The following is a 27,396-nucleotide window of genomic DNA, read 5'->3' as shown; positions in this document are numbered from 1 at the left end:
TTTCCGGTGTCTTTGCGGAAGTAGCAAAGATAGTCACTTCCGCCTTTAGCCACATCCCATGATATTTAGAAATGGTAAGAACATTTGACTCCTTTTGCACATTAAACATTGACTCTCAGCAACTGCCTGCATAAAAATTGTCAGTAGAACAAATAGAATTTTCGTGCACTGTCTCTTCAGCCATGTGCGAAAGCTTCCTTTTATTTTCTTCGGTCATTTTTAAATAAAGCTAACTAAGCTAGCTATCATCAGCTAATCGTTTTCCTGGTTAAAGAAAAGCCGATAATATCGTCGTCTGCTGTAGATCTTTCAGATTCTGAGAATTAAAATGTCTTGATCTTCGTTTGTTGCTGAACATAATGCTAACTGCGGAAATTAAGGTTGTATTTGATGAGCCTGTTAGCATCAGATGACAGATGGTGATTTTTCTCACTGGAGCAGCTTTGTTTCATACCTGAAAAGTACCAGCTTTTAACCTTAAAATAAAGAATTTTGATTCGAAGTAATCATTCTCTACAGGTGAATGTTTTAGCAGTGAAACACTGAGATTTTGTTCTTCCAGAGATTAATTTTCACATGTATTATGCAACAGCGAGACATGAGACCATATTAAAGGGAAATAAGGAAATACATATCAACGTAAAACCACAATAATTGCTCATAATTTTAAAGATAATTTATGTATTGGAGAAGTTGTAGATGTCTATCAGGAAACTGGATTTTGTGATCAAACCCATCAGTGCTCCCTAGTTGACTCTTCATAACTGGCTATAACACAGAGCAACAATGACCAGGACTGAATTTCACTGGCATAAAGAAACCGAATGAAATAAGTAGTTGGTATCTCAGGCAGCCATTCCCTACATTGCTTTTAGATGAAGTGAAAATCAGGCTCAAGTCTGTGGAACACAAAGATCCACAGAATTTCTTATAAACTAGTTAGTGTTGGTGGTCTTTGGAATTAACTCAGATTGTTGTTTTTCACATTCAAGACGGCAACCTTGCGTCCGTATCTCAATGCTGTGCGTGCCACGCTGCAGGCTGCTCTCTGCCTGGAGAATTTCTCCTCACAGGTGGTGGAAAGACACAACAAACCAGAAGTGGAGGTCAGGTGGGTGAAACTTCACTGCAGTGAGAGCGCATAGCGCGCACTGATTGTAGGACAGAACATAAATTTTTTTTTTCATGTTCAGGAGCAGTAAAGAGTTGCTCCTCCAACCAGTCATCATCAGTCGTAATGAGAAGGAGAAGGTACTGATCGAGGGCTCCATCAACTCTGTCAGGGTCAGCATCGCTGTCAAGCAGGTCAGTGATCATGTGGAGATCCTCACCCAACTGCTTGTTGGAATTATTACTGAAACAGAAATGAAAACTATCCGTTAATGTTGTTTTTTTATTTAATTTTCTGTTGTAGGCAGATGAGATCGAGAAGATTTTGTGCCACAAGTTCATGCGTTTTATGATGATGAGAGCAGAAAACTTCTTCATCCTGAGGAGGAAACCAGTGGAGGTAAATAACTCCTGAAGTGGTTCAGACACACCTGGAAGGTTTAATTCAGGCGTATTGAGTAAATGTGTTTAAATTAGTCTAAGAATCACAGCAAACTTAAATGTAACTGTTAAATGAACAGATACACAAAAGTCTAGCTAAGTTTAAAATGCAATGTAACAAATAGTTGGATGGATCCTTGTAATGCCCTGAAATTAGTGATGCACCGATATGACATTTTTGGGCCAATACCGATATCTGCTATTGAGATCACTGTTATGGCTGATAACCAATATTTGCCGATACCGATATTAGAGCTGAAACGATTCCTCGAGTACCTCGAATAATTCGAGTACAAAAAATCCTCGAGTCAAATTCTCTGCCTCGAGGATTCGTTTAATTCATATTTAATTAATTCATGGCTTTGCAAACGCACGGGGTCATGTTTCACCCGGACCGAAATAAGTGACGCACATGCCCACTGGACTGATTGCACACGCGAGTAGCGAATATAACTTAACTTTCTCTTAAGCCATGGCGGACAACTTGTACCCCGGTGGAGTGAGAAAAAGACAGAAAATGTCAAAGTTGTGGAACCATTTTTCACGTCGTAAGGTGGAAAACGTAGTCCAGTATAAATACTGTAACAACATGGATTTAGCCTACTACAACACCACATCCTCCGTGCTGCAGCACCTGTAAATGTAACTTCTGCAAGGGAACTCGGAGCCTCTACAAGATAATGCTTTTTAGCCTGTATTTCTATATATTCTGCAGGCACTGTGCGACTTTTTCGTTTGTAGCACTCAGTTTCAGCTCACACCGTACATCTGGTAGCAACACGTCGGACTTAAAATGTGCTAAAAATAGCAGTTTTTACACAACACGTCGGACTTTTTATTGTGTTGTTGTCCGTTGTCCCTCGGTGTTTCTGCAGGAGGACACGGGTATTTATGAGTGGCAGAGGAAAACGAAAGAAAGTAAATAAATGTTTTGTGATCAGTATAATTTGACAAAACCACAGCAAACATGCTTTCTCGACAATCCTTGTTAGTGTGAGAAAAAAAAGTGTAGAAATTAAAACGGACGTGTGTTAATAGGGAAACAGCCGGCGAGCTGTTTGCGCCGTGAGCGGTTCTGGTTCTGTTTGGGCCGAAGCCGCTCGCAGCGTTATCCTCCTAGTTTTTGTCTGGCTTGCAGGCTAGCAGATTCTCGCACGAGGAGAGAATCGGCTCAGGTTGTATACTTATTTTTTGCACAGGCATTTGTTTACTGTGAAGTAAAGTTGAAGTGCTGAAGTTATGCAAACTAATTTTGAATAAAACTTGAAGAATAACTGGCAATTGCTTGCTCATTTTAAGAGGTCTTTCATAATTATAACATGCTATTTGATATCAAATCAAATCACTTTTATTGTCACGTCACATGTGCAGGTACACTGGTAGAGTACATGCGAGTGAAATTCTTGTGTGCGAGCTTCACAGCAATAGAGTTGTGCAAAAATACAGTAATGTAAAAACAATTAAAATATAAAAATGGCTAATCTATGTACACAAATGAATAAAGTAAACAATAAGATAAGAGATATAAAATGTACAGAGGTTGGTATGTGCAAAACAGTGGCATTAATGTACAGTATGGAGCGTGTAATGTTGGAACTTGGTGGAGCTCGCGACGAGGCAGCCATACTCGGCGCCATCTTGGCTCATCAATATATGATATAATGGTTTACAAACACAAAAGAGTAATTTATTAGAGTACTCGATTAATCGAAAAAAAGATTCGATAGAGTACTCGATTACAAAAATATTCGATAGCTGCAGCCCTAACCGATATACTGACATTAATGCTTCTAAAATCAGCAGATTTTGTATGAAATCAAAATGATTAAAGCTGAATTTACGTTATTATGTACACACACAATACACACATCTACGGTTCTGAGGTGATTTCATTCTCTGTTCACATGACTAACAATTACACATCACTCCCCCTCACCCTCTGAAACATGCAAACAAATGGAGCCAAGATGAAAAAAATATCAGTTGCTAATATTGGCCCGGTCAAACCGATACCGATATGTTAAAAAATGACTAACATCGGCCAATACCGATATTGATGGCGATATATTGTCCATCCCTACCTGAAATACATTAAACTAATAAGCTCCTGATAAATGAAGTTATCTTTGTTTTTACTAAAGCTTTTTGTGAGAGAGAAAAAAAACTAAAACATGAATATTGTCTGAACGTTTGACAAAAATGCCTTTTTTGTCCTGTTTATAAAAATATTTTCTCTTTCGTTATAAATTATTGCTCACACATTCACCAAAGTAAATCATTACTCCAGCTATGTGTTAAATTGTATAATTAGTAGTGTAACAAATCAGGAAAAACAATTTGATTTTGCACGCAATGTGATTTTGAAATAAAACGACTGTTATGGTTTTACACTCTTTAAGTTCTCCATCTGTTAAACGTGATGAAGCTCGTCTGTCTCCTACCCTACAGGGCTACGACATCAGTTTCCTCATCACCAACTTCCACACCGAACAGATGTACAAACACAAACTAGTGGACTTTGTGATTCATTTCATGGAGGAAATTGATAAAGAGATCAGTGAAATGAAACTCTCGGTGAACGCCAGGGCTCGAATCGTCGCCGAAGAGTTCCTCAAAAACGTGAGTGGTGATTTTATCGTACGATCTTTCCGACACTTGTCATTTTTTTGGTTAGAGTCTTTCCTATTGCAACATTTTTGTCATCATGGAAACTCATTTCAAGTGTTTGGCAGTCTCGCTTCTGTCAGTGTGCCACAGGGCAGCTCATCACTAGTGTGTGAATGACTGAATGTGTTGTGAAGCGCCTTGGGGGGTTCTAGAGACCTAAGAAGGTGCTACACAAATATAGGCCATTTACCATTCTCTTGGTAGGGAATTTATATTGTTTTTCTTTTGTTTTTGCAGTTCTGAAAGAGGAAACTCTGGTACACATTCCTTTTGCAATCACTGTGGAGCGTTTCCCGTTGCTGAGCAGATCCTCACAGATGTGATCAGACAAGAGAAGAAACATGAGACGTACAGTAAGACTGTACAGACCAACACGGTTCAAGACTTTAGTCTGAAAATGACCTTGTGCTCAAAGTATTGATGTTTGTACATAATGAATATTCACATTTTAAACCTGCTTTTGGAACGCTGGAGATCAGGGCGGTCATTAGAGAAAATATTTATCAATGTGCAGGATAAAGTTTTTGCTTTTAGATCATTTAAACGTTTTTAAAGTTCTATAAATACACTTATTATATGCACATAAATTTCAGTTTGCTGTGCTTTGTTACAACAAACTCCAAAGGCAATCATGTTTTTTTCACAACACAAATGGAACTGAATAAAAACTAACTTGCATTTTAGTGACTCATTCATTTATTGCTCGTCACAAATGAACTTATTTGTTTTTACTGCAAATATTAAACATAAATTCACAGCTGATTGTTAAACATGTACAATGTGTATTACTACATATAACACAGGTAGTTTAAACACCAGAGACTTGTTTACGAACACAGTACCGTAGCTCATACTCCTGACAAAATACAGGTGTTTGAAGTTGTGGCAGATACTGTCGATGGGTTTAAAAAATACCTGAAGTAAAGGAATATGACTGATTCATCATATTAGCAGGTTAAAAACACCAAAAATCATATTTGGTTTCCCTACAGTCATCACTCCAAACAAAGTTTAAACCAAAATACTTGTGCATTTACAAAGTGCCAGCTGTTTTCTATACACCACTGGAATGTTTGTTTTATTTATGTTGGGTGCTTCATGCACGGTCTTTTTGTGTCCCTTTATTTTAAAGAAAACACATTAAAAATAGTTAAAATACAGTTACCACAGGTTTGGTGGAAAATAAAATGTATGCATGAACAGTTTTGGTATGAAGTGGATATGGACTGTAATCATGGAAACGATGCTGAACATCAGAGCACCAGTAACTGTAGATCCACAGATTTTGTTTTTTTAAAGAAGCTTTTAGTTTGCCTCAACAGACAGTCATAGTATAAGGAGTCCAGAGAAATGATGCAGTACTTCTGCTGAACGGCACTTTTTCACATTGATGTCCGGAGGTCCCTAAACTGACAGTTGGATGGGTTCTCGGGTAAAACAGGAGTCGCTGAAATTAGAGATGAGCCGGAACCGTCTGCAGAGCGTCTTCAGTGCTGCGCTGCACATTCACGTTCTGAAAACCCCAACAAGAAACGAAAGTTACACTTTACTCCTTACATCACTTTTTATGTCCTTAAAGATCATTTATTTTTAATATTTTAAGCAAAAATACATTTAGTGCGCTGGGGAAACTATCTCATACAAAAAAAAAAATTTAATGTAATTATTTAAATAATGGGTGTCAGATTAGTGATTTGGAAAAATATGTCTGTTTACTGATTCCTGAGGAAAAATAATACACACTGAACTCAGCCCTTAACTAATATAATAAGTCTCCCTTTCGAAATGTCCAGGAGTTTTATTCAAATAAAAGTTTAGAACGAAACCGTAATTTGTGAAAAACTTTTATTTTTATTTACAAGGCATCAAAATTGACATGAAACCAGTCACATTTGATTTGAGTCTCAATTACAGATTGAGCTTGAACAGTGATGTGGCACCAATACTGATCAGTAAACACTGCACATTTCCTCTTCACATGATAAAGTAGGCTGACTGAACAGAGATTATTACAAGGATTAGTTTGCTGATGGTGAAATTGTGCATCTATTATTAAACAGCGGCTTCATACATTTTGTATAAGTTCAGTCGTACTCAAAAACACATTTGTATTTGTATCTACTGAGTGACATCTGTTTTCTGAGATGAATATAAAAAAACAAGCCCTAAAGAAAGTCAATATTAGTCACAGTTGATTAAATGATGTAGTCTTAAATCTCCATGTGTTACGAGCAAAATAACACATCAGCACCAACGGCCCGGTGGCTTTAAAAAGGAGGTTTCAGGGTGAACATAAGAGGACATGATGTGCATGCTGAGAGGATAGAAAACAAAGTCACAGTCTTTTTGGATAGGAAGAGAGGCTCCCCTGATTTAGCTGTAGTTCACAGATGTTGGCTTGACAACGCAGTGAAGTTAAACACCTGCAGAGAGACATCTCTGTACACTGGCTGAGATACGTACCTCTGGCCTGTCTCTGTGTGTGTTCACAGAATCCACGCCCAAGTACACAGACTCCACCTTACATCCTGGAACAAACAACGATGATTACAAGAGAAGTTAGTCCGTGAAGTGATACAACATTAGGCACAATGTTTGGCGCCCTCTATAATTTCTTTCCACACTGCTTTTAATGATCCAGACTGGTCTTAAATTAATATGTTCTATAAGTGTTTGGGTGCTTAAAGTTTCCTTTAAATCAATACCAAGTTTTCAGCATTTTGATAGATTTATCCAAAGAAATTGAAGCAAGTTGGGATAAGATACCTAAAGATTTAATTTAAAACCAATTCTTTCCCAAGTTGTGTGCCAGGTATCAACACAAGACTAGTTATGTCCTGTTCAAGAATCTTGCTGTACACCTGAACGATTCGTATTTTGTGCTCCTAGGATTATTAGGGCACTCAAACTTCTACAACCCGGCAAGTTGACAGTTCAAGGAGCAATCTGAAAGGGGCAATCTCTGGTTGGCAGTAAGGGAGTGCGAGGTGGACGGTCCTCTGTTGAGGGCTTAATTGCGAACGGGGTAAGAAGGGAACGGGAGATTGACAGCGGCAGCATCTGCTGTGATCCAAACGCTAAACCAACCTGTTGAGGTGAAGCGGGAAATAAGACGAATAAAAACACTCAATTTAACAGGCAATCTTCATCCCAATCCTCAACTATGGTCGTGAGCTGTGGGTAATGACCGAAAGAGTGAGACAATGAAATTAGTTTCCTCCTTGGGTAGCTGGGTTCAGCTTTAGAGACAAGGTGCCAGTATATCTCCATCTTGACCGGGGAACGCCTTGGGGTCACACTGGTGGAGGTTGCTTGGGAAAGGGCGGTTTGGGTTTCTCCGCTGGAGCTGCTGCCCCTGCTACCCGGATACGTGGGTGGCAATGAACGAGTAGATGATTTATGGATCCGAGTTAAGTAGGTTAATTGGTGATGGGTCGTGTAATGGGCTCGACACACGGGAGGCGACAAACGACCGCGATCAGCGAAATTTGTCGCCGTCGCTTTTAATACCTGACACACGGGAGGCGATCCGCGGCAGCGGCCAGCGGCAAAGCCGTCTACTCGTTCTGTTCCATGGCGAAATCGAAACTTCTGTTGTTTTGTTTGGCTGTGTCAGGTTGGAGGAAATTAAGGTTATTTAAGCGGTTCAGAGTTAAAAAAGTGGTAGATGTGATGTTTCACAAGGTGCTGCTAGAGTTATGTGAAATCTCACTTCTGATTTTACTTTATAAAACATAATAATAGTCAACTTCTCCTCCATGTTTGCTCGGAGATGTACGGAGCATCCTGTCCGCTCATTGGTCAGTGAATGAAACCTCCGTTGATTGGTCCTCGTCCGAGCGACAGCGATGAAAAGTTGAAAATGTTTCAACTTTCTGGGATCGCGTCGCTGGGTCGCCTATGCACGACACGTGCACGAGCGCAAAATTTCACACGCACGTTTTTCGCGTTTCGCTTAGTAGGAGGGAGACCCGCGATTATCGCGTTGTTGCGTATGTCTCATTGAAATTGAATGGAGGAGAGGCGATGTCGCCTCCCGTGTGTCGAGCCCATAACACTGATGGGTCAGCGCATGTAGCTCATGTAGCGAGACCCAGTGTTGGTTTGCCTATCGTTTAAGAAATAGTCATGTGACTAAAACGGTTGCTGTTTCACCCGTCATTGAGGCGCTAAACTGTTTAAATGAAGGAATGTCTTCCGTCTATCATGCATTTCTGCTAAAAGTACATATTTTTTGAACTAGCATTATGCTGAGTCATTACAGAGAAATGCATGAAAATTAATAAAACTAATAAAAACTCAGTCTGCCTCAAAGCCAAGTCTATAATCAACTTCACCTTCACAACCATTTCACTTTTCACAATTAGTGACACACCTTCACTTTATTTATGTTTTGTATATTTTAAATATATCAGTCAGCTGGGGTCCCCAATTAGGTTGTCGGCAAAGATATTTCAGATCCAGCAGGGGTCAGTAGACCAACGAAGTGACACTATTGACAATGATCTGCTGTGACCCTCCATCACTAATGATCACAATACATTCCTCTGATGTCAGGCAGCTCTTTTCATTTTTGTTTTTGATTATTCTGTAATAATGATGAATGGTTTATTGCGACAGGATAAACTCATAAGTGTTGAAAACGCTCACCATAAGCAACGGGTGTCAACTTCAACACGGTGTGCAAGGGACACTTGAGATAAGGCAGCTCACCTGTGGGGACAAAGTCAGTTTTAATCTAAATGTACCATTTATGATCTCATTAGCTAAAGAAAGTCAAGCTGCAAAACGAAAATAAGAAAACAGACAAAGACAATAAAACACTAAATCCTTACTTGACGTTTTGTCCAGAAAATATGCAAGAAGACAGCGCATGACAGCCTGGTGACAAATGACCAGAACGTTCTCCTGTCTCTCCAGCTCCATGATCACAGGCTCCAGCCGCTGAACCAAGTCTTCATACGACTATGAAAAGAGCATGAGCGTATAAAACACGAGAGCCTTCTTCAACACTAATGAGCTTATCAATAAGAAACACTTCGTCACCTCTCCCTTTGGATAGCGGTAGCGGTACTTGTCTTGGTCTCTCAGAGCAAACTCTAGAGGGAAATGTTCTTGGATCTCCTCGTACATCATTTCTTCACAGACACCCTTGTTAGAAAAGAGATGAAAGGTTTAGACTTTTACATTAAATAATATTGTATTCAATTAATAAAAGCAGAGGTGGACATACAGCATCAATTTCATTTAGAGATTTCCACTGTTCATACGGCACTCCAAGGCACTCCGCTGTCTGGATCGTTCTCTTCATCTGACTGGTCCAAACTTTTAGATCATTGATTTTCTGTTCCTCGATGAAGTGCCTCAGACGTTTGGCATACTGGATGATAATATATCAGTTCACAATTATCCATGCAATACTATTTTCCTCCAAAACATGTTGACGTATTTAAAAAATGCACACAAACGCACCTCTTTTCCTCGATCGGACAAGCCAGAGTCTCCCCCGATTCGTCCCTTGATGTTGAGGTCACTCTCACCGTGGCGACAGAGGTAGATGGAGCGCGGAGTGATGTGGATGTTCATCAGGTAGTAGACAATCCGGCTTTGGATGTGGTCAACGACACGGTTCACTAGGTAACGACGACCCACGTCCATGATCTTTATGTACGACACGTCGCTGGAAAAGGAAAATCAGTCAAACACCTGGAACACGGAGCCGATTTTCTTACCGATTCCTGTTTCTTTACCTATCGAGATCCTCATCCAAAGGCTGGTAGGAGGACTCGTAACACTTGATTCTTTCCATGAAGTCTTCAACGGCCTCCTCTGAACTACAGTGGATGTAGTCAGGGTTCCCTAGCTTAACTTGCTGCAACGACAGAAACCAGGACGTGAGCTTTAATCCTGTTAATGCTAAGAAAAGCTCAATCTAAATAGGAGCTTGATCTCTGCAAGGTAGGGGACATTGTGTTTTATTGTTAAAAATAAATATTCATAAAAGTAGTCAAATGGGATGGGACTTACCACAATATTTTGAGCAATGACCTCTGGGTCTTCACACACAGACTCCACAAAGAACACCTGCATTTACAAGAAATTAAAGTGAACAAACCCGGAAATCACCCCAAGGTTAGAAACCTATTATGCCCTGCTCGTTTCCTACTTTGAATCCATTCTGCTCAGCGAACTTCATGATAGTTCCTCTTCTTTCTCTTGTTGTGTTTGTGGCGTCAAACACCTGAAACAACAGGAACAGACACTTTAGTCTCAGAGGTGCGCTGGTATTTGGGATTACTGGGCCTCAGGGACACTCTGAAGGACTTACAGCAACCTGTCCTCCTTCAACACTCAGGTACTGACGGACATCATTCAGCGCTGACATAGCACACTGCCTGTAAAGGGACACAGAAGTAGGTTTTTAGACTAGAATTTTGCTGACGCATCATAATGTTACAACATGCGGACACACAGTTAATGCAATCAGACATGACTTATCAGGGTGATAGGCTGCATGCCAGTGACAACAGAAAAGCAGACTTTCGTTCCCCAAAATGGGTTATTTTACAGACCAGTCCTTGACGAACTCTAACCCTAACTCACCATCTGATTTTAACACCTTCCTCATTGTCTGGCCGAAAAAACTCGAAGGACTTGTAGATCTTCAGGCACTCCCTCCGATAATCGCCAACGTTGAACTCTGTGACAGGTGACAGACAGAACTATTTAAACACAGCAGGACAGACATGTAAATATCTGAGAGCACAAGTTGGAAGGGGGCCGGTACCTTTGGTTGGCACGCCTATCCAGTTCAAGTAACGAGTTAGCTTCTTTGAAATGTAAGTCTTCCCTCGGGCTGGAAGTCCAACGGTCACAATGAGGGTTGGACAGTTTGTCATACATACTGGATAAAAGCAGACAAATACGCAGTTCAAACCCCATCTCGCATGGCTTTGTAGATTCAATAGATGGTGATGAACCCTCCCACTGTCTTTATGGGTGACTCCGCGAGGAAAGTTGACCATTGAGCAGGATTGATGGTTTATTCCTTGAGGTTCGTGTGGCAGGGGTGACGTGGTGCTCACTCCTCACCCCTGCCACATGAACCCAAGGGATAAACCATCAGTCCTGCTCAATGGTCAACTTTCCTCGCAGGGTCACACCCAGTAGGACAGTGGGAGGGTTAAATCAGTCAAAAAAAGTGTGCTAAAGTTCAACGAAAAAAGTCAGCTGTGTGTGACAGTGACCTACATTTCTGCAGAAAGATTCTCAGAATTCCAACTACAGCAGAAAAACTAAGGCTTCTGCACACAGTTTAGTCACAGGCAAAGCCTAACTCAACTAACTAACCAGCGTCACACACTGATTAAATAAACCGTAGAATGCTGTGGGTCAAAGGTCAGACTAATTGTGTAAGTAGCTCAGGAGATTGAGCAGGTTGTCCAGTTATTGGGTTGTAGGATCGACCCCGGCTCTCGGCAGAGTATGATGCTGTTGTGTCCTTGGGCAAGACACTTAACCCACATTGCCTGCTGGTGGTGGTCGGAAGGACTGTTGGCCCCAGAGCTCAGCAGCCTCGCCTCCATCAGTGTGCTGCAGAGGAAGTTGTGGCTACATTGTAGCTCATCACCACCAGCATGTGAATGAGTGTGTTGTAAAGCACCTTGGGGGGTTCTAGCACTCTAGAAGGCACTATAACAAATACAGGGCATTTACATTTACTATTTTCTTCTGCATATAAAATGACAACGAAACACTATACAGTTAAATAAAACCACATACAATTACATCGCTCAGAAATAGTTAGCATTTTAATTATCAAATTTATTATTATTTTATTATTATTATTATTATTACTACTATTATTATGTTACAGTTCAGATTTCTTCCTAAAGAGTAAAACTATACATTTGTAGGTGATTTGGACCTGCAAGAGCTCCTGTGTGATGTCCTTGGCATAAAGAGATTGACGTGAATAGGGAGAAACATTTTGTGCCAGACACCGGACAGAACTAGCTGCAGCTTGTAAAACATGGAAAGGGGTTCAGAGGGAAGCAGAGCTGGAGTCAGCAGAAACAAGCAGACCCAACCACCAGATGTGTGTGAGATCAAAGCAGACAGGTTAGTGCTGGTCCTGGCTAAATGGATTAATGTGTGCCATCGTGCGAACACACCTAAATGTCCATAGGAGAGATGAGCATGATGCAATACTGCGAACAGGGTGCACGCTAAATCTCAGCCAGCCGGGCGCGCGTAAAATAACATAAAATTAAACAAAACATCTCATATATGTGGTCGCTTTAAAATGAAAACGCTCGCAAACTAAAACGCAACAAGGAGGGGGAAAAGAAAATCTGCAAAACCCCGACGCATCCTTATGCGCACTTGCCGGCGGGTCAGCTGTATCTCCTTACCACGTCTGTGCGCAATGTGGCCATTCCTGTGCGGCATCCAGATCTTCTTAAGCGGATTCTGCGTGAGCTCCCGCGGATGGGTATCCAACAAGATCTCCTCGTTGTCTAACATCTTTGATTCGTAATGCTAAGCTGTTCACGGCAAACTGAGGCGGTGGGCTTCGGTCCTCGCAGTCTCACTGAAGAGGCAGTCGCGGAGTGGGTGCCTCATATCAGCTGAGGAACAGCAGTTTCTCATTACCGTAAAATCTGAGCGCAGAGCGCAGAGAAAAACACAAAAGAACAAAAACAACACGTTCTATCGGGCGTCTCGTTTTACACTATCTGAATGTCAGTTTTATTTCATATTAATTTTGAATTATTGTTTCATTTGTTCATTTAAGGCCTAATATCAAATGTATTGCATTGGAGAATTAAGGACGTGTCCTCGTTATTTAAAATTAAAAAAATGTTTTTGGAGTTTTGTCTAACTAAATATGAGAAAATATTTTAATCAAAGCTAATGAAATATTAAAAAGGCACTAAACTGCACTCGGAATAAAAAAAATGATAAAATAGAAACAGAAAAAGCACCAACATTCGTTTAGTTCAATATATAACAACATAACAACTCGATGTTTTCTTTTGTGTTATTGTTCCCGTTTTTCCTTAAAAACCCTTAATTAAATAAAATACGTGTTTTTCAATCCTTGATTTAAATGTTCTCAAAAGTCCAGACAGAACAGGCGGTCTTGCTCCGATTTCACACAAAATGGCTTTTGAAATGGTACCGTAATGGTTGTAAGTGTAGAGCAAGGGAAAAGCGGGGACAAGCTGCGTTGTTCACATGCGATACGCATGGGCAGCGAATGCATCTGAGAGTTCAGCCAATCAGATGAGAGCTCAGTGAGTCAGCAGCCAATCAGAGAAGATAAGTGCTGAATGAAGGCCGTGCTGCCCGGACGCAGCTCACAAACACATCCTGATGAAAACTTAAAGTCTTGAGTTTTTCACGACCCTGGCACGGACCTCATGAAGTCAAAACCACGCATCGTGCTGATGGTAAAAGGTCAACGGCTTCTGATACGTGCCACACTCAGACACAACAGAACACCAGTGTTATAAACATGTTGTGCACCCAGCGTCGTGCTTCTGTACTTGCTTTTCTGTTTTATTTACCAGATGTGAGTTCTTGGGAAATATTTAAAAACGAAATAATAACTAATTGTTTCACAGCGGGTAACGTGTATATTTATCAAGACAATAAAATGGCCCTGAAATTCCTCTTTATCTAAAACAAAGGCTGGGCTCTCGTTAAACTGAAAGAAAATCTTTTAAACATTTGTGAGTTGTTGGAATTCAGATGCAAATAACCCCATTCATCACGACAGCTTTTAGGGTTTATGTTAAAAAGTCATGAACTCATAAAAAAATCCACATGACGTTGCTGTAATTAGCCAGGATAACAAAATCAGCAGTTTTATAAATCCTAACTTTTTTTTTCATAAAATGTACCTGGTACTTGTGTTTTTTTATACTTTAAAAAGAAACCGAAGAGACTTCAAAAAACCAAAAATCGTCTGTCTCTTGTTGCTAAATAACTTATTTTGAATTAACATGTGCGGGGGGGGGGGGGGTGGTCACAAAAAACGGCACAACGTGTGAATTTGAGAATGAAAACAGTAATATTACCTGAAACGAGTTTAAGGAAAGCATCCTGACCTGAAACAAAGCATGAGGAGGGTTGTTGTTTTTCCCCCCCAATGGAAAACAATGTAGTACCACAGTTCTGCCGCCAGATGGCACTGTGGGCTCATGATTCAAAACCCATAGGTTTAATTTTCAGCTTCATAAACTAGAAAAGATACATAAAACGAACCAGATAGTGACCTTATTAGTTCAACCTTTACTGTGAAGCAGCTCAAGTTTTTATTATGTAATATTACTTATTATTGTGTATCTTCCATTCTAATATTTTGTTGATTCGCTTCTTGCCCTCTTTCTTTTCCTGTTTGTGTTCTGCCATTTCTCTGTACGTCTCTCCGCTTGTCTGCGATTGTAGAGAACTTTGTGATTTTTATCTTCAAAGGTTTTATTTTAATAAAATTTGACTTACTTACTTTAAATATTTATTGTGTCAGAGGTGTAATGTGTCATGGAGCAGCTAACATGTGTCCTCCAGTAATCCAGGCATCAAGAGATTACACAAAATACTGTCATACAATAACCTCATAAACATATTTATTTATTTCACTTTATACAGACATGTTAACATGAGCACACCAACTGGTGCAATGCATTTTTACAGAAGTCTCAGTCTGGAGCCTCCTGCCAAACCACATTAGCCAGTCACTACAGGTCTTCTGTCTCTTATATGCTTCACACTTGTTAAATAACAAGCACATACCTTGGCCACAAGTTTTAAAAAAGGCCCTATTACTGTATCATCGTCGTGCTTTTAAAAAAAATCAAATTTGGGGAAGTCTGAAACGTAATTGTGTTGTTATTAACCTGTGATATCCCTGCTGATGATTCTCTCTCTGTGAGTGATAACATGTTATCGCCATGTTCAAGACTTGTTTTCTCATAATCTCTCCCTCTAAACTGCTTATGCAGGGTCGCAGAGAGCTGGTGTCTATTTCCAGCCGCCACTGGGCAGGAAGTAGGGGACAGACAGGTTTCCAGTCTATCACAGGTACACAAAAACAAACAATCACACACTCACTCCTTGGGACAATTTAAGGTGTGGAACCATCGACATATGAATATTGGACAATGGGTTTCCAAAGGCTCCAATATCATGTTTTTGAGGGGAAATGGGAGGTGGCCACCACCGCCATTTTGACTGTGTCACAGGTTCCGTCAAGCCCAGAAAATTCCACAAAAGGGAAGAGAGGTGGAGCTGAGGGTGGGGCTGTAAGGCTGGGATCAACTGACGACACCCAGTCGAACTAGGTACAAGCTAACCTGAAGCTAACCCAAAGCTAACGCGGAGGTGGGAGCTAAGCTAACGGAGGTAGCAACCTAGCTACAACTGGAGTTAACTGTGCACAACACCAGAGCTTCTGAGTCAGAGATACGCCGGGCTGACCGCTGGGTAAAACCGGGTGGAACACAGAGGTCTCTGAGACCTCAGTTTCCAAGCCAGACCGAGGCTCTACTGAGGCCTTTCCACGAAGCTAGCTCTGCGGTCACGTGTGTCGGATGCTCATTAATTATACAGAATTTTAGGCTTTTAATACACTTAAACAGAAGAGTGAGAAAAAAATTCACCCCCCTCAGCGTTGTCATGAGTGTAAACTAGATCATTTAAACCAAAAACATGTTTTGGTACCAGGCTGTAAACATGTTTATTTCTGCTGTGAAATTGGTATTTTTAACATGGGAGTCAATGAGGATTTGCTCGCTTCTGACACCAGCCCCCAGCGGATGAGGGTGGAACTGCAATTTTGAGTACTTCCGGGATTGCTTCAATTTTTGAGCCGCATTGTGGGGGCCTGTGTGGAACACTTAAAAAACATTTTTAATGATTATTTCGGATTATAATTGGTCACTCTGAATTTTTCATGCAGGCTGAACATGAAAATAGAAAATACGCCTATCTCCTGCATTAGCTTCTGAAAGGAAATAGGTGATGAAACGTTAGGATTTGAAAAGCCTGACAGATCTACATCACACTGTCACTGAACATTCATGGACTCACCCATCTTGACTCGCAACAGGAAAGGCTGTTGTTTTTAACGTCCAGGAAACGGCAGAGAACATCTCAGCTAGTAGAAGCTAACCATTAGCATTAGCCAGTGGTGGGCAGTCAGGGCCAGCAAAGCCTTCTCTGCTGGCCTAAACTTACTCAAAAATGTAAATGTATTTTTTTCCCTTTGGTAAATATTTTTAAATAAAAAAAATTCACTCATCTATTTTCTTTATATCCTATTATACCCACTTGGTTGCACTGCTTCCAGTGTTAAAATACCAAGGTTGGGTGTTATCCAATCAGATTTCAGCTAGCTTGTGTTTTTAGGCAGATTAAGTCACATGATGGCTGAAAGAGGAGAAGGGACAGACATGGTTGCAGATTTTTGCCACGCCATTTTCAAGACGGACCTTTCAAGAAAAAATGGATCTTATGAGAACAGGTCATCCGACTCCAATGCTAGCTGGCTTGTCCCAGCAGGGGAAAGGATTTGTTCGACATTTTCAGGCAAGCAACTACGGTACCCATGGCTAACAGCTTCAGAGGACCGCTGCAGGTTATTCTGCTGGGAATGCCTGTTGCTCGCATCAGATCGATTTGGTATTTGGAGCTTTACTGGGTTTGCCAATTTAAGTTATTTCACCAAGGCAGCAAAGAGACACCAAAGTACGGCTGGGCACTTACAAGCTACGGTGCTTTTAAAAACCTTTGGGGACACCCGAGTGGATCTGCAGCTCAGCGAACAGGTGCGCAGGGACACGGAGCTCCACAATGAAAAGGTGAAGAACAATAGGGAGATATTGAAAAGGCTGATGGATTGTGTCATGTTTTTGGGTAAACAGGAACTTTCATTTAGGGGACATGATGACAACCCCCAGTCATTAAACAGAGGTAATTATGTGGACCTTTTATCTTTTCTTGCTGAACATGACGCCGACTTGCATTACCACCTGACCACCAACAGGGTCTTTACTGGGACATCAGGCAGAATACAGAACAACCTCATTTATGCTATTGCTAAATTGATGGGAGATGAGATCAAAATGGAGATCAGAGGAGCCCCTTTTGTCACCGTCATGGTTGATGAAACCACAGACGTGGGTAACATGGCACAGCTGGCACTCGTCCTGCGCTACGTGACAGCCACAGGTGTCAAGGAGCGATTTGTCAAATTTGTGGATGTAACTATTGGCAGGCGAACTGACGACCTTGCTGCACTTATTTTCTGTATTCTTGAGGAATATGAATGCTGTTTGGACAGAGTTGTAGCACAGTGTTACGATGGTGTAGTGGTGATGGCATCTGGACTAAACGGGGTGCAGGCTAAAGTTAAGGAAAAGGCACCTATGGCCTTATTCATTCACTGTTATGCACATCGTCTTCATTTAGTGCTGACTCAAGGGGCCTCAAAGCTTAAAGAGTGCAAGGTCTTTTTCGCCAATCTGAATGGCTTCACTGCGTTTTTCTCCAGATCCTCGAAGCGCACACAGTTGCTGGATGATGTGTGCAAACGGCGTCTTCCTCGTGTTGCGCCAACACGGTGGCAATATTCATCAAGATTGGTGAATGCAGTCTTTGAGAAGAGAGTTGCTCTAAAGGAGTTGTTTGGTCACATATTGGACCACCACGACGGGTACGATGAGGACACCGTGCTTTCTGCAGTTGAATTTAACTAACGGCTGGAGGATTTAGTTTTGTTTTTTGCTCAACACATTCAATGGGATTTTTGAGTATGCGGCTGTGCTTTTTGGAATACTGCAGACCAAATCATTGGATGTACAATTCTGCATGGCCAGGCTGAATGAGTTTTGTGACAAAGTTGAGCAAGAGAGGGGCAATTTCAGTGAGATATATGAAGAAGCAATGCGCGCCTCGGTGGTCCAAGTGTGCGCAGAGGCCAAAGCACGGTGCAAGGTGATCTCCGTGCACATTACCAAAAACTCCACAACAGCATTCTGGACAACATTCTTTCCCAGACAAGGAATCGATTTCAGGACCATGAAATGTTCATGTTTCACTCCCTTCTTGACCCCCAGCACTTTCAGACATCCAGAAAAAAATTCCCAACAGCAGCCTTCTCCAGCTTAACACAGAGCCACGGACCACTGTTGGATCTTCCCCGATGTAAAACAGAACTGATTGTAATATATGCCATGGCTGATTTGAAGGGAAACGTCCCACTGATCTACATGATTTTCTTCTGAGCAAAGACCTGAGTGAGAGCATGGGCCTGTTTGGCTGACTATCCTGGTGTCCACAGCCTCTGTTGAGCGCTCATTCTCAGCATTAAAGCGCGTTAAAACTTACGCCAGAAACACGACCGGACAGACACGGCTTTCAGCATTAGCCTCCATGTCCATAGAAAAGGATCTACTCATGGACCTGAAGCGCACAGATAAACTGTATGACAGAGCCATGGAGGTTTTCCTGAGGAAAGAAAGAAGGATGGATTTTATTTTCAAATGAGCAGGAGAGGAGGAGATCCATGTTGGTGATTAATGTTGATGAGTACAAACATTTTAATAGTATTTTTAATGTTTTGTCATTTTATTTTGTTAACAATCAAAAGGTGGTAACGAAATAAAATGGCAAAGTGGTGGTGCTCACTCCTCACCCCTGCCACATGGACCTCACGGGATAAACCATCAATCCTTCTCAGTGGTCAACTTTCCTCGCGGGGTGAAACCCATTAGGACAGTGAGAGGGTTAAATAGCAGTACAACATATGTGTGATCCAGGGCGTAAGGCAAAGCGGATTAGAAAATAAAGTTTTTAGCCTCGTTGACTTGCATTCATGTTTTCATTCTTCCAGGGACCCATGATGTGGAAGTGACTTAGGCTCCCTATACTTTGGACAATTTAGACTTGGAATTTTCTTCGAGACATGACCAGGTATGGTTCTTAATAGGGCTGCACGATATTAGGAAAACCTGCGATATTCGATAACAATGATCAATATTGCGATGACGATATTACTTGCAATAAATAAAAACTTAGCTCAGGAACAAAAATAATCAAAAACATAGAAATAAAAAAAGCATAAAAATGAGAAATGCAAAAGATGTGAGGAAAGGGAAAAAGAAAATGAACAAGAAAAGGCAATCAGTAGATCCCGGGAAAAGCAGAATCAGCAGAAAGAGCTAAGCTAAGCTAACTCAGGTGTTTGCTAGCCATCACAATTAAGTGCCATCCGCCTCGGGGGTGGGCATCTAACCTATGAGAACCCACCCAACTGGCCAAATGGGTGAAGAGCTCTATTTGATTTGTTAAAAAAAACATCATGCTTCCATTTGATTGACAGAATGCATTATGTGTAGCAAACATTTGAGCTGACCGTTCATTGCGATATTTATCTGTTCTTTGCGATATGCATATTGTGCATGCTGATATCGCGATAACGATATATTTACGATATATTGTGCAGCCCTAGTTTTTAAGTAATTTAATTAAAATAAGGATGTATTTGTTTCTTCTTCTGGTGTCAACGGTGTATGGTGGACTGCTCCGTTGACTGATTTCTGCAGTGATCTGTAGATGTAGTGTAGTGCTCTGATTGGTACTGCTGTTCAGTTGCTTGCTGAGACCGTTTGAAAGACAACTACAGATTCCACTCCACAACCAAGCTCCATCTGTGGGTCATGTCCAGGCTAGAAAACCGGAGCACCTGGAGAGAATCCACATGTGCATGGGGAGCAGTGATGCCAGTCACGCGTTACTCTAAAATGACCACTTTTTTCCGGTAACGACTAATCTAACGCGTTACTATTTCCAGATCAGTAATCAAATGAAAGTTATTTGCCCAAGACACTGCACATTACTGGTTACTATTTTGTGTAACTGTTTTTGTGATTTGCGAAGATGACAAAACCAACGACAAGAATAGCAAGACGCGTGTAACCAACAACATGTATACTATATTCAGAACAAGCAGCATATTAAGCTACTGAATAGCCAACCAAAACTCACTCGACCTTCGTCACCACCCTCTCCATATTCTGCCTTTCCTAGGATCCACTGATTTCCCTCTTTTCTATTCATTTTCTCTCTTCCTTTCCTTACATTGTTAATCACATATTTGTTTCTCATTTTAAACATATTTTTAACCCATTTTTTAAAATATTTTTGTATTTGAATTATTTTACATTTTAAATGCCTCATGATTTTTAGGGTGTGAGAGGCCCTATATAAAAGATTGTTTTCTTTCTTCTTTTTCCATTCTGACTGCCACCATGCAGACATAATGCTATTTTCCAGATTTGACCAAAACAGCTGTAGTGGCACATAAATGGCCAATTTGGCTTGGAAAATCAGTGAAATTATGTCCACAGTTTCCAATATCCTGGACTTTAAATGCATTTGTTTTGTTTACAGAACTGAGTAGAGCTTATATGAAAATCAAACATGACACCATTTCTTTACATTCAAAGGGACAAAAAAAATCCAACCAAATCCATTCAGAATGGCTTGAATCAAATGTGACATGTCATCGAAGCCACAACACTGATGCCACCTCTCTACTGAGATCTCCTTACATTTACAAGGCTAAACATATCAGAAATAACAAAATCAACCTTGATGCACCCACACACATGCACAACAGCTCCCTCTGTGCACTGTGCCGTCACACTGCTACTCTAGTAGTGGCATTGCATTGCACAGCCTGGAGCCTTTAATGTGATTCTGAGTGAGCGGGTGAACTTTCCCCCAGATAAAGCAGACACAGGGAGGGAGGGCGAGCAGGAGGGTGGGAGAAGCGCGAGAATGCAAGCGATCATGAGAACAATGATTAGAGGGGCAGATGATGTAAAACAGAAATCTGACAGATATATTTGTGAAAATAAAGATTGTGGAGCGTAAAAGATGAAGAGTAGAACATTTAGTAGAAGACTGATTTTATAAGAAGTATTTGAGGCACGGGGAGAAACATCCTGCAGAAAGGATGGCCATTGTTGGCTCAAAGTACCCCTTCACATGTATTCACTGCAGCTATAACACATTGGAAATGTCTTGCAGCTTGAGGAAATAGCCATGAGCCACACCGCAAAGCAGCAGTTTCATGTTCCCCTGCCCCCATTTCATAAACAAACATACAAACATAACTGATCTCTGTTCTGTTTTCAGCTTCAGCTCCTCCAGTCTGGATGTTTAGGTGCAGACACACTGCTCCAGCTGTGTTCATGCCCCACAATGCATCTGCCACAACAACTCAGGCCACAGACATTTAAACCACAGTGACCAATCTGCACAGGGCCTGCTAACCTGGCAGCTCATTAACGTGGCATCAAACAGGCTTGCTATGACACATGACTCCTGAAATTGCATAACAAACTTTTTATTACAACAAAGACATGAGCCCTGATATTGTTAGGGTACCTTGTGTCTGCAGACATGTAGGAACCTGTACCATGAATAATGCCTTACACATGCATCAGTGACATGTGTGTGATGAACTGGAGCAGCTGCTGGACCTGCGCTCTCACATCAGTCCGGGCCAAATGTAAACAAGTGCCCTACTGCTGATGAAGCTCATGTAAACATTTTAATGGAAGCAACCAAACTACCACTAAAAAAGCTTAAATATGTCTGAACCAGGTTTCTTGAATCTAAAGCATCGTGTTTTTGCAGAAGATCTTTAAAGTTTTGCGTAATCTGATGAAAGAACACTTCAGCAGACAGCTGCTGACGTGCTCCTGTTGCTGAAAACATCTAAATCGTTCTCTAGGCACCACGCGTTGCAGAACAATCACCTTTAACTCGTTTAACAGGCGGTTCCGCCTCTCCTGTCAGCTCGGAAGGAAGCCTACGTGACACTGGCTTGTTTACAAACCCAGCTGCTCCGCAGCTCTCCGTGCGCACACCACCGACTCACATGCGCGTCAAAACAACACAAAAGAGCCAGAAAAGACAGCGGGAGCTGGGATCCGGTTCACAGCCTCCTACCTGCTCTGTTCTGCGTGTTTCTCGGGCGGCAGGAGCCCATCATGGTCCCTGGTGAAGGTCTCTTCCTCTTGTTGTTGACAGCGTGGAGTAACGTGCCGAGCGGTGGCAGAAATGAATGGGGTGGGTGTGTGCGCGCGCGCAGGATGACGTTTACGTGAGCGCGTGCACGATCACCTTCGTCTGATCGTTCAGTATTCCGCATGGCATTCGAGAGGGTGCTCGCTGCAGAACCACAAAGGCGGAGCTGCACCATAAGGTGGAGCTGCACCAGAGTCAGCCCCGCCCATTCACGCAAACTCAGCCTAGCCCACTGACTTCCGTTTGTTTTCCACTTTATCGCAAACTGACCTGACCCACATGAATTACGGCTGTTACTAGTTTACAGTCGTTAATGCTATGTTCTATGCTCCAATTAAACAAGATAAATATAACTTGCTACATGACAAAACCTGCATATATCTCGAAATGAAAAGATTTCTTTTAGCGAATATCTGCCCACAGCAGATCTAACAAAATTGGTGTACAACAGCATATCAGTCTATTGATTGAGCTCTGGTAGTCTAGTGGCAAGATCTTGTGAGTTAATTTTTGCTTTCCCCTCAGCTGATGCTGGTTCGATTCTCGGTGGGGTCGTCAGCAGTCTATTTAGCCAGTTGAAACATTTAATTTGTTTATATTTTAGTTGTAATGTTTATTTTTAGCAAAATATTTATGTCTCTAAAAGTTCTTTGAATTTGGTCGTTCCTAAACAGCATTTTAGTTGAAACTCTGCTCACAAATGGACTCACACTGGCTAAATAAACGAATAAATAAATTAAAAAAACACATTAGTCATTATATGTTAAACGGTATACCAGTAAATTGTTGTAAACATAGTACTGGCAAGTGTAGCTAGAAATGAAGAAAAGAGGTTGTAGACTACCTAAAACTTCCACTGTTGGGAGGCGAACCTGCGCAAACCTGCATGTCATCCTGACTCCTTAACCACTACTCCATCACACCTAACATAAATTATGTGGCGTTACATGTAATTGTGCTTTCCAGAATGTCTCGGAGATGGGTTGTATGGTTTATTGGCGGTGTCTCAGTAGAAGTCATTTCAGAAATAATTTGTCAGAAAATTCACAGAATATCCAGATTTGAGAACCAAGACCAGAGCCGCTTCGGGGGAGGAGACCAAATTGAAGCTGAGATGGGAGGAAAATGTATGAGTGAGGCTAAAAATGGCTTTGGCGTGTTTCTTATGAGGAAATGACAATATAACATGATTAAAAGTTCCAAAAGTTAGATTTTTAATTATATGGAAACTTTACAAAAACTGCTCAATTAACTTCTCATCTCCGTCCTCAATCTTGCATTTTTTTAGCTATAACACCCTCTTTGGTTCCAGAATGCTATCAAGTCTGACAAATGGAAGGAATTGTACTGACTCTGATGGAATGGGTGGGGCTGATTCTGGAATGGGCGGGGCTGACTCTGGTGCAGCTCCACCTTCTGGTGCAGCTCCACCTTTGTGGTTCTGCAGCGAGCACCACTTGGGGCATTCTGTCACCTTCACGGACGTATTTTTGACTTTAGAAGTGGGGGGGACACAACCGGCGTGAGGACCGGGTGGTGGTGTGTGTGTGTGTGTGTGTGTGTGTGTGTGTGGGGGGGGGGGGGTTACGGTAAGTATACAAAAATATGTATAAAACTACAACCTAGGCTCTTTTATACAATGTCAGGAATGCAGAGCTGTCAAGTACCTAGGTGGCAGGAACGGCCAATCACACGTTAGCAAGTATCAGCAGAGCCAATAGATGAGCTAATGGATGGTTCGAAATAGAAACTGACATCAACACAAGCAGTTGTTTTCCGCTTGGTCCTAGTGCTCAACTAATGTCTGTCTAATAAAACGTAATGTTGTTTTTGGACAGTAGAAAGTACAGGGCACAATAATTTACTTGGGGGGGGGGGGGGGGGGGCATGTCCCTCTTGCCTCCCGCAAATTACATCCATGGTCACCATCCATGCCCACAAATTGAAGTAGATAAAATGTACCGAATCTCAGCCTTTTAGAGTACATTTATATGTGAGCATTTTTTACCAAAGTGTCAAAGTAAAGTTTGGGTGGACATGGACAGATAAAGGATAACACTGTTCACTGCCTTTTGAGGCAAAGTTGCAAAAGGATAATGGAATCTGCTTATATGAGTCAGTCTAGTTTTGAATTATCCACAGATATGGTGTAAGCATAACTGTTATTTCTCCCATGAGTAAACACATTGGCTAGTCTTTTTAGAACATATTTTGTGTAAATCTTTTTTTCTTTTTCAAAAATTTGCATCTCTCTTTGATGAAGAGCTGATATGATGTATTTAAAGGCATATTTTCACTTGTTTACTATCAAATGGACCCTGCGCACGATAGCAAACGCTATTACGAACTCTGGAGAGCCGTGGTACTTCCTGTCCCCTTGACAGTGTCAACATGGACGGTGCATGCAGTGAACTGTACTTTTTCAGATCCCTTGGGAATTTGCCAAAAATTTCTGTCGATGACGTTCATCAAATTGTTGACACTTTTTCTTTTGCTCCACAAAGCAAACGAGAAAAGGGATTCAAACTGTACATATCAGAGTATTTGCACAACTATGAAGGTGTACACAACTGTGCTAACTAGTACGAACTTGACTAAAAGGGGCGTGACAAACACGTTGTATTGTTTTAAAATGGTAATTAAAGTTTTTTGACTACCTGGACCTTATTTCTAATATGCAATAAGTTAATTTACTCACCCAGAGAATTTCGGTGTTATTTGGAGTCAGAGAAATATCCTTCTACGATCAGCGTATATCCATAATGGGAGTCATTGTGGCAGCAGTGTAGCCTCTAAATAAGCCATTATCTGCCACTGACTATCATGGCGGGCGGCAGTCTTTTGACCCACGACATGCAGAATCACCACACAGGAACCGGTAAGTAAGTAAAACGCCTTTATTATATACTGAAGAGCAATGAGGGGAACAGACGACGGGCAGGCTGGCAGCAAGATTTCAGGATGGAACTTGATTGCAGTAGTGGTGAGAACTTCCGGAGGGACTGGTCAGGTCCGGGTGAGCAGGAAAGCTCCAGAAGGTGATGGGACTGTTGGTCCAGAGAGTAGGTAGGAGCAGCGGTTTGGTGGAGGCAGGTGAGCGGCTGAGAGCGAGCGGCCAGGGGAGGAGACGGCATGATCTGGTGTGCAGGAGTCCAAGCTGGTTATGGAGGTGGTGGAGTATGAAAGAGAAACCCAAGATAGAGTAATCATCCGGCGAAGTGAAGTGCCACACTGCTCCTTAAATCCCCTGGGCCGTAATGACTGGATTGGCTGCAGCAGGAGACTCTCAGACACGCCCACCTGAAAACAATGCTCAGAAAATACAGGGTGAATGCAGGAGGCTCACCACGGACCGTGACACTGACATTCTTCATTTTGCCAATGATATTGTATGAATCACTAGCACTATTCCCCCGAGTGTCTTGAATGTGCTTTGTTGTTATAATACAGGGTCCTTTACAGGTGTTTAGCATAGACTGTAAATACTTTAACTTTATTTAACTTTATTTTTTCTCAAAGTGTTTTTCTCCCCAGAAGAAGCTACAACGACGTTCTGCTGAGCTGTGGTGGCCTCATGGAGGGGGCCATCGACTAGCACACTGCTGCTAACCACTTAAACATTCTCCCTCTCCTGATAGTAACATTTTACTTTCTTTGATGTTGGATGTGGTGCTACTAGTTTACCCGTTTAATTATAGATTCACTAGGATAAATACAATAAAGTTTATCTCTCGCCAAATAGAATATTTACTGTGGCGAGCCCGTGAAGAGGTGTAGGAGAATGCGACAAATTTGTCTGTTAAAAAGTCTGTTATGTACAAAAAACACAATATCATCACACTATTTTGGACCGATACATGACGGTCAGGTCCGGCTTGGGGAGAAAATATGACACGTCTTTCAGGATGGACTTCATCTTTGGTAGCTGGCAAAGCCGGGAAAAGCAGGATCTAACCACCTGGCTAATGTGGGAGTCCATCCGCATCTCTGGGTCCAAAACCACCCCCAGGTTAGTGATGGTTGGCTTCACTAAGCTGCAAAAACAGGGTTGCAGGACAGGACTAACTGCAGTGGGAGAGGGAGGAACAAATATTCCAGTTAGAAATATTAAATATTTGAACAAATAAATATTTGTTAAAAGGAAGAAACTGATGATGACTTTAAGATTAGAGGAATGTTCTAGAACGGGTCTGGAACCAACGATGGCCCTTTGGATCAAATTTGGATTAAAAAAATAGCTCATGATTTTATTTATGGATGGAATAAAAATACAGGTTGTAAGCATCTTCTCAGTATCTTCATGTTGCACGACTTTCCACAGCAGAAGGACACAAAAACTGCCAGAATTATGATAAGAAAGATTTACGTTTTAATCTCAGAATCCCAACTTTTCCCAGAATCTTCACATTATTCTATGAATTCAGAGAAAATTTACATTTTTCAGAGGTCTCGCTCCCCTGTTGTGGATATTTCTCAAAATTCAACCATTTTTTCTTTTCAAAAGCTTTAGTAAGAGTTTGGACTCTAAACAAGTTTTACTTTGTAGACTGCTTGTCTACACCTTCATCAGATCTGCTCATAATAAAACATTTGGGTTATATTTAATGCCCAGGAAGATGCTCTTCCTGGGCATTAAGTTATCAAAAACAGATAAAAGTATTTTTTACCATAATTTTAACTGCTATCAGCTGATAAAAATAATAAAAAACAGCCTGATCATTAAAGGGGTGTAAGTGAAACCGCGCGGATCACACAAACCATCATGCTGTCTATATGACTTTGAAAATATATAGTTTAATTACAGTTTGATTTATTTGACATCTGTATAATGTTTATTATTTTGTTTTTTCCCCCTAAATGCCTAACGTTTTAGTTTTACATGAATATTAGTCATTCATCACAATACATAAAGTTACACATTTTAAATTTTAATAGGGGAAGACTGCAGGAGGGAGCGGTAAAATACAGAAATCCCCAGCAAAAACAAGAAAGTTTACGAGTCTGATGAAACCCGCTGGAGTTCCTTCAGCAGGCCTGGTGGCAGCTACAACGACCCAGTGGCTGTGCTTGGTC

The 27,396-nt window shown here is 41.4% G+C and overlaps 2 protein-coding genes and 1 long non-coding RNA gene across 4 annotated transcripts; 2 read left to right on the top strand and 1 right to left on the bottom strand.

The window, feature by feature from the left end:
• arpc4 (actin related protein 2/3 complex, subunit 4) lies at nucleotides 1-4,901 on the top strand. The gene is made up of 6 exons (XM_070549246.1): nucleotides 1-74; nucleotides 993-1,111; nucleotides 1,194-1,305; nucleotides 1,415-1,510; nucleotides 4,000-4,170; nucleotides 4,456-4,901. Exons 1-6 carry the CDS (start codon nucleotides 72-74, stop codon nucleotides 4,459-4,461), a joined length of 507 nt encoding a protein of 168 aa, XP_070405347.1. The 5' UTR covers nucleotides 1-71; the 3' UTR covers nucleotides 4,462-4,901.
• On the bottom strand, nucleotides 4,897-22,588 carry pfkfb4b (6-phosphofructo-2-kinase/fructose-2,6-biphosphatase 4b). 2 transcript variants are annotated; one of them, XM_015959784.3, is made up of 14 exons: nucleotides 22,246-22,588; nucleotides 11,006-11,122; nucleotides 10,822-10,918; nucleotides 10,547-10,613; nucleotides 10,385-10,459; nucleotides 10,246-10,302; nucleotides 9,969-10,090; nucleotides 9,691-9,898; nucleotides 9,452-9,598; nucleotides 9,265-9,369; nucleotides 9,054-9,183; nucleotides 8,869-8,931; nucleotides 6,682-6,746; nucleotides 4,897-5,731 (listed from the first exon to the last, which is right to left on the bottom strand). In XM_015959784.3, exons 1-14 carry the CDS (start codon nucleotides 22,496-22,498, stop codon nucleotides 5,672-5,674), a joined length of 1,566 nt encoding a protein of 521 aa, XP_015815270.3. In that variant the 5' UTR covers nucleotides 22,499-22,588; the 3' UTR covers nucleotides 4,897-5,671. The 2 variants fall into 2 exon arrangements, with proteins under 2 accessions (XP_015815270.3, XP_015815271.1); XM_015959785.3 differs by lacking the exon at nucleotides 22,246-22,588 and adding an exon at nucleotides 12,633-12,851.
• Nucleotides 12,211-19,234, top strand: LOC139068853 (uncharacterized). The gene is made up of 3 exons (XR_011520109.1): nucleotides 12,211-12,339; nucleotides 15,228-15,306; nucleotides 19,118-19,234. It is a non-coding gene; the product is annotated as an uncharacterized lncRNA (long non-coding RNA).
• Nucleotides 22,589-27,396: the final 4,808 nt, after the last annotated feature.

The sequence above is a fragment of the Nothobranchius furzeri genome, chromosome 3 (genome assembly GCF_043380555.1).
Source record: "Nothobranchius furzeri strain GRZ-AD chromosome 3, NfurGRZ-RIMD1, whole genome shotgun sequence".
NCBI lineage: Eukaryota > Metazoa > Chordata > Actinopteri > Cyprinodontiformes > Nothobranchiidae > Nothobranchius > Nothobranchius furzeri.
This window is presented reverse-complemented; position numbering and strand designations above follow the sequence as displayed.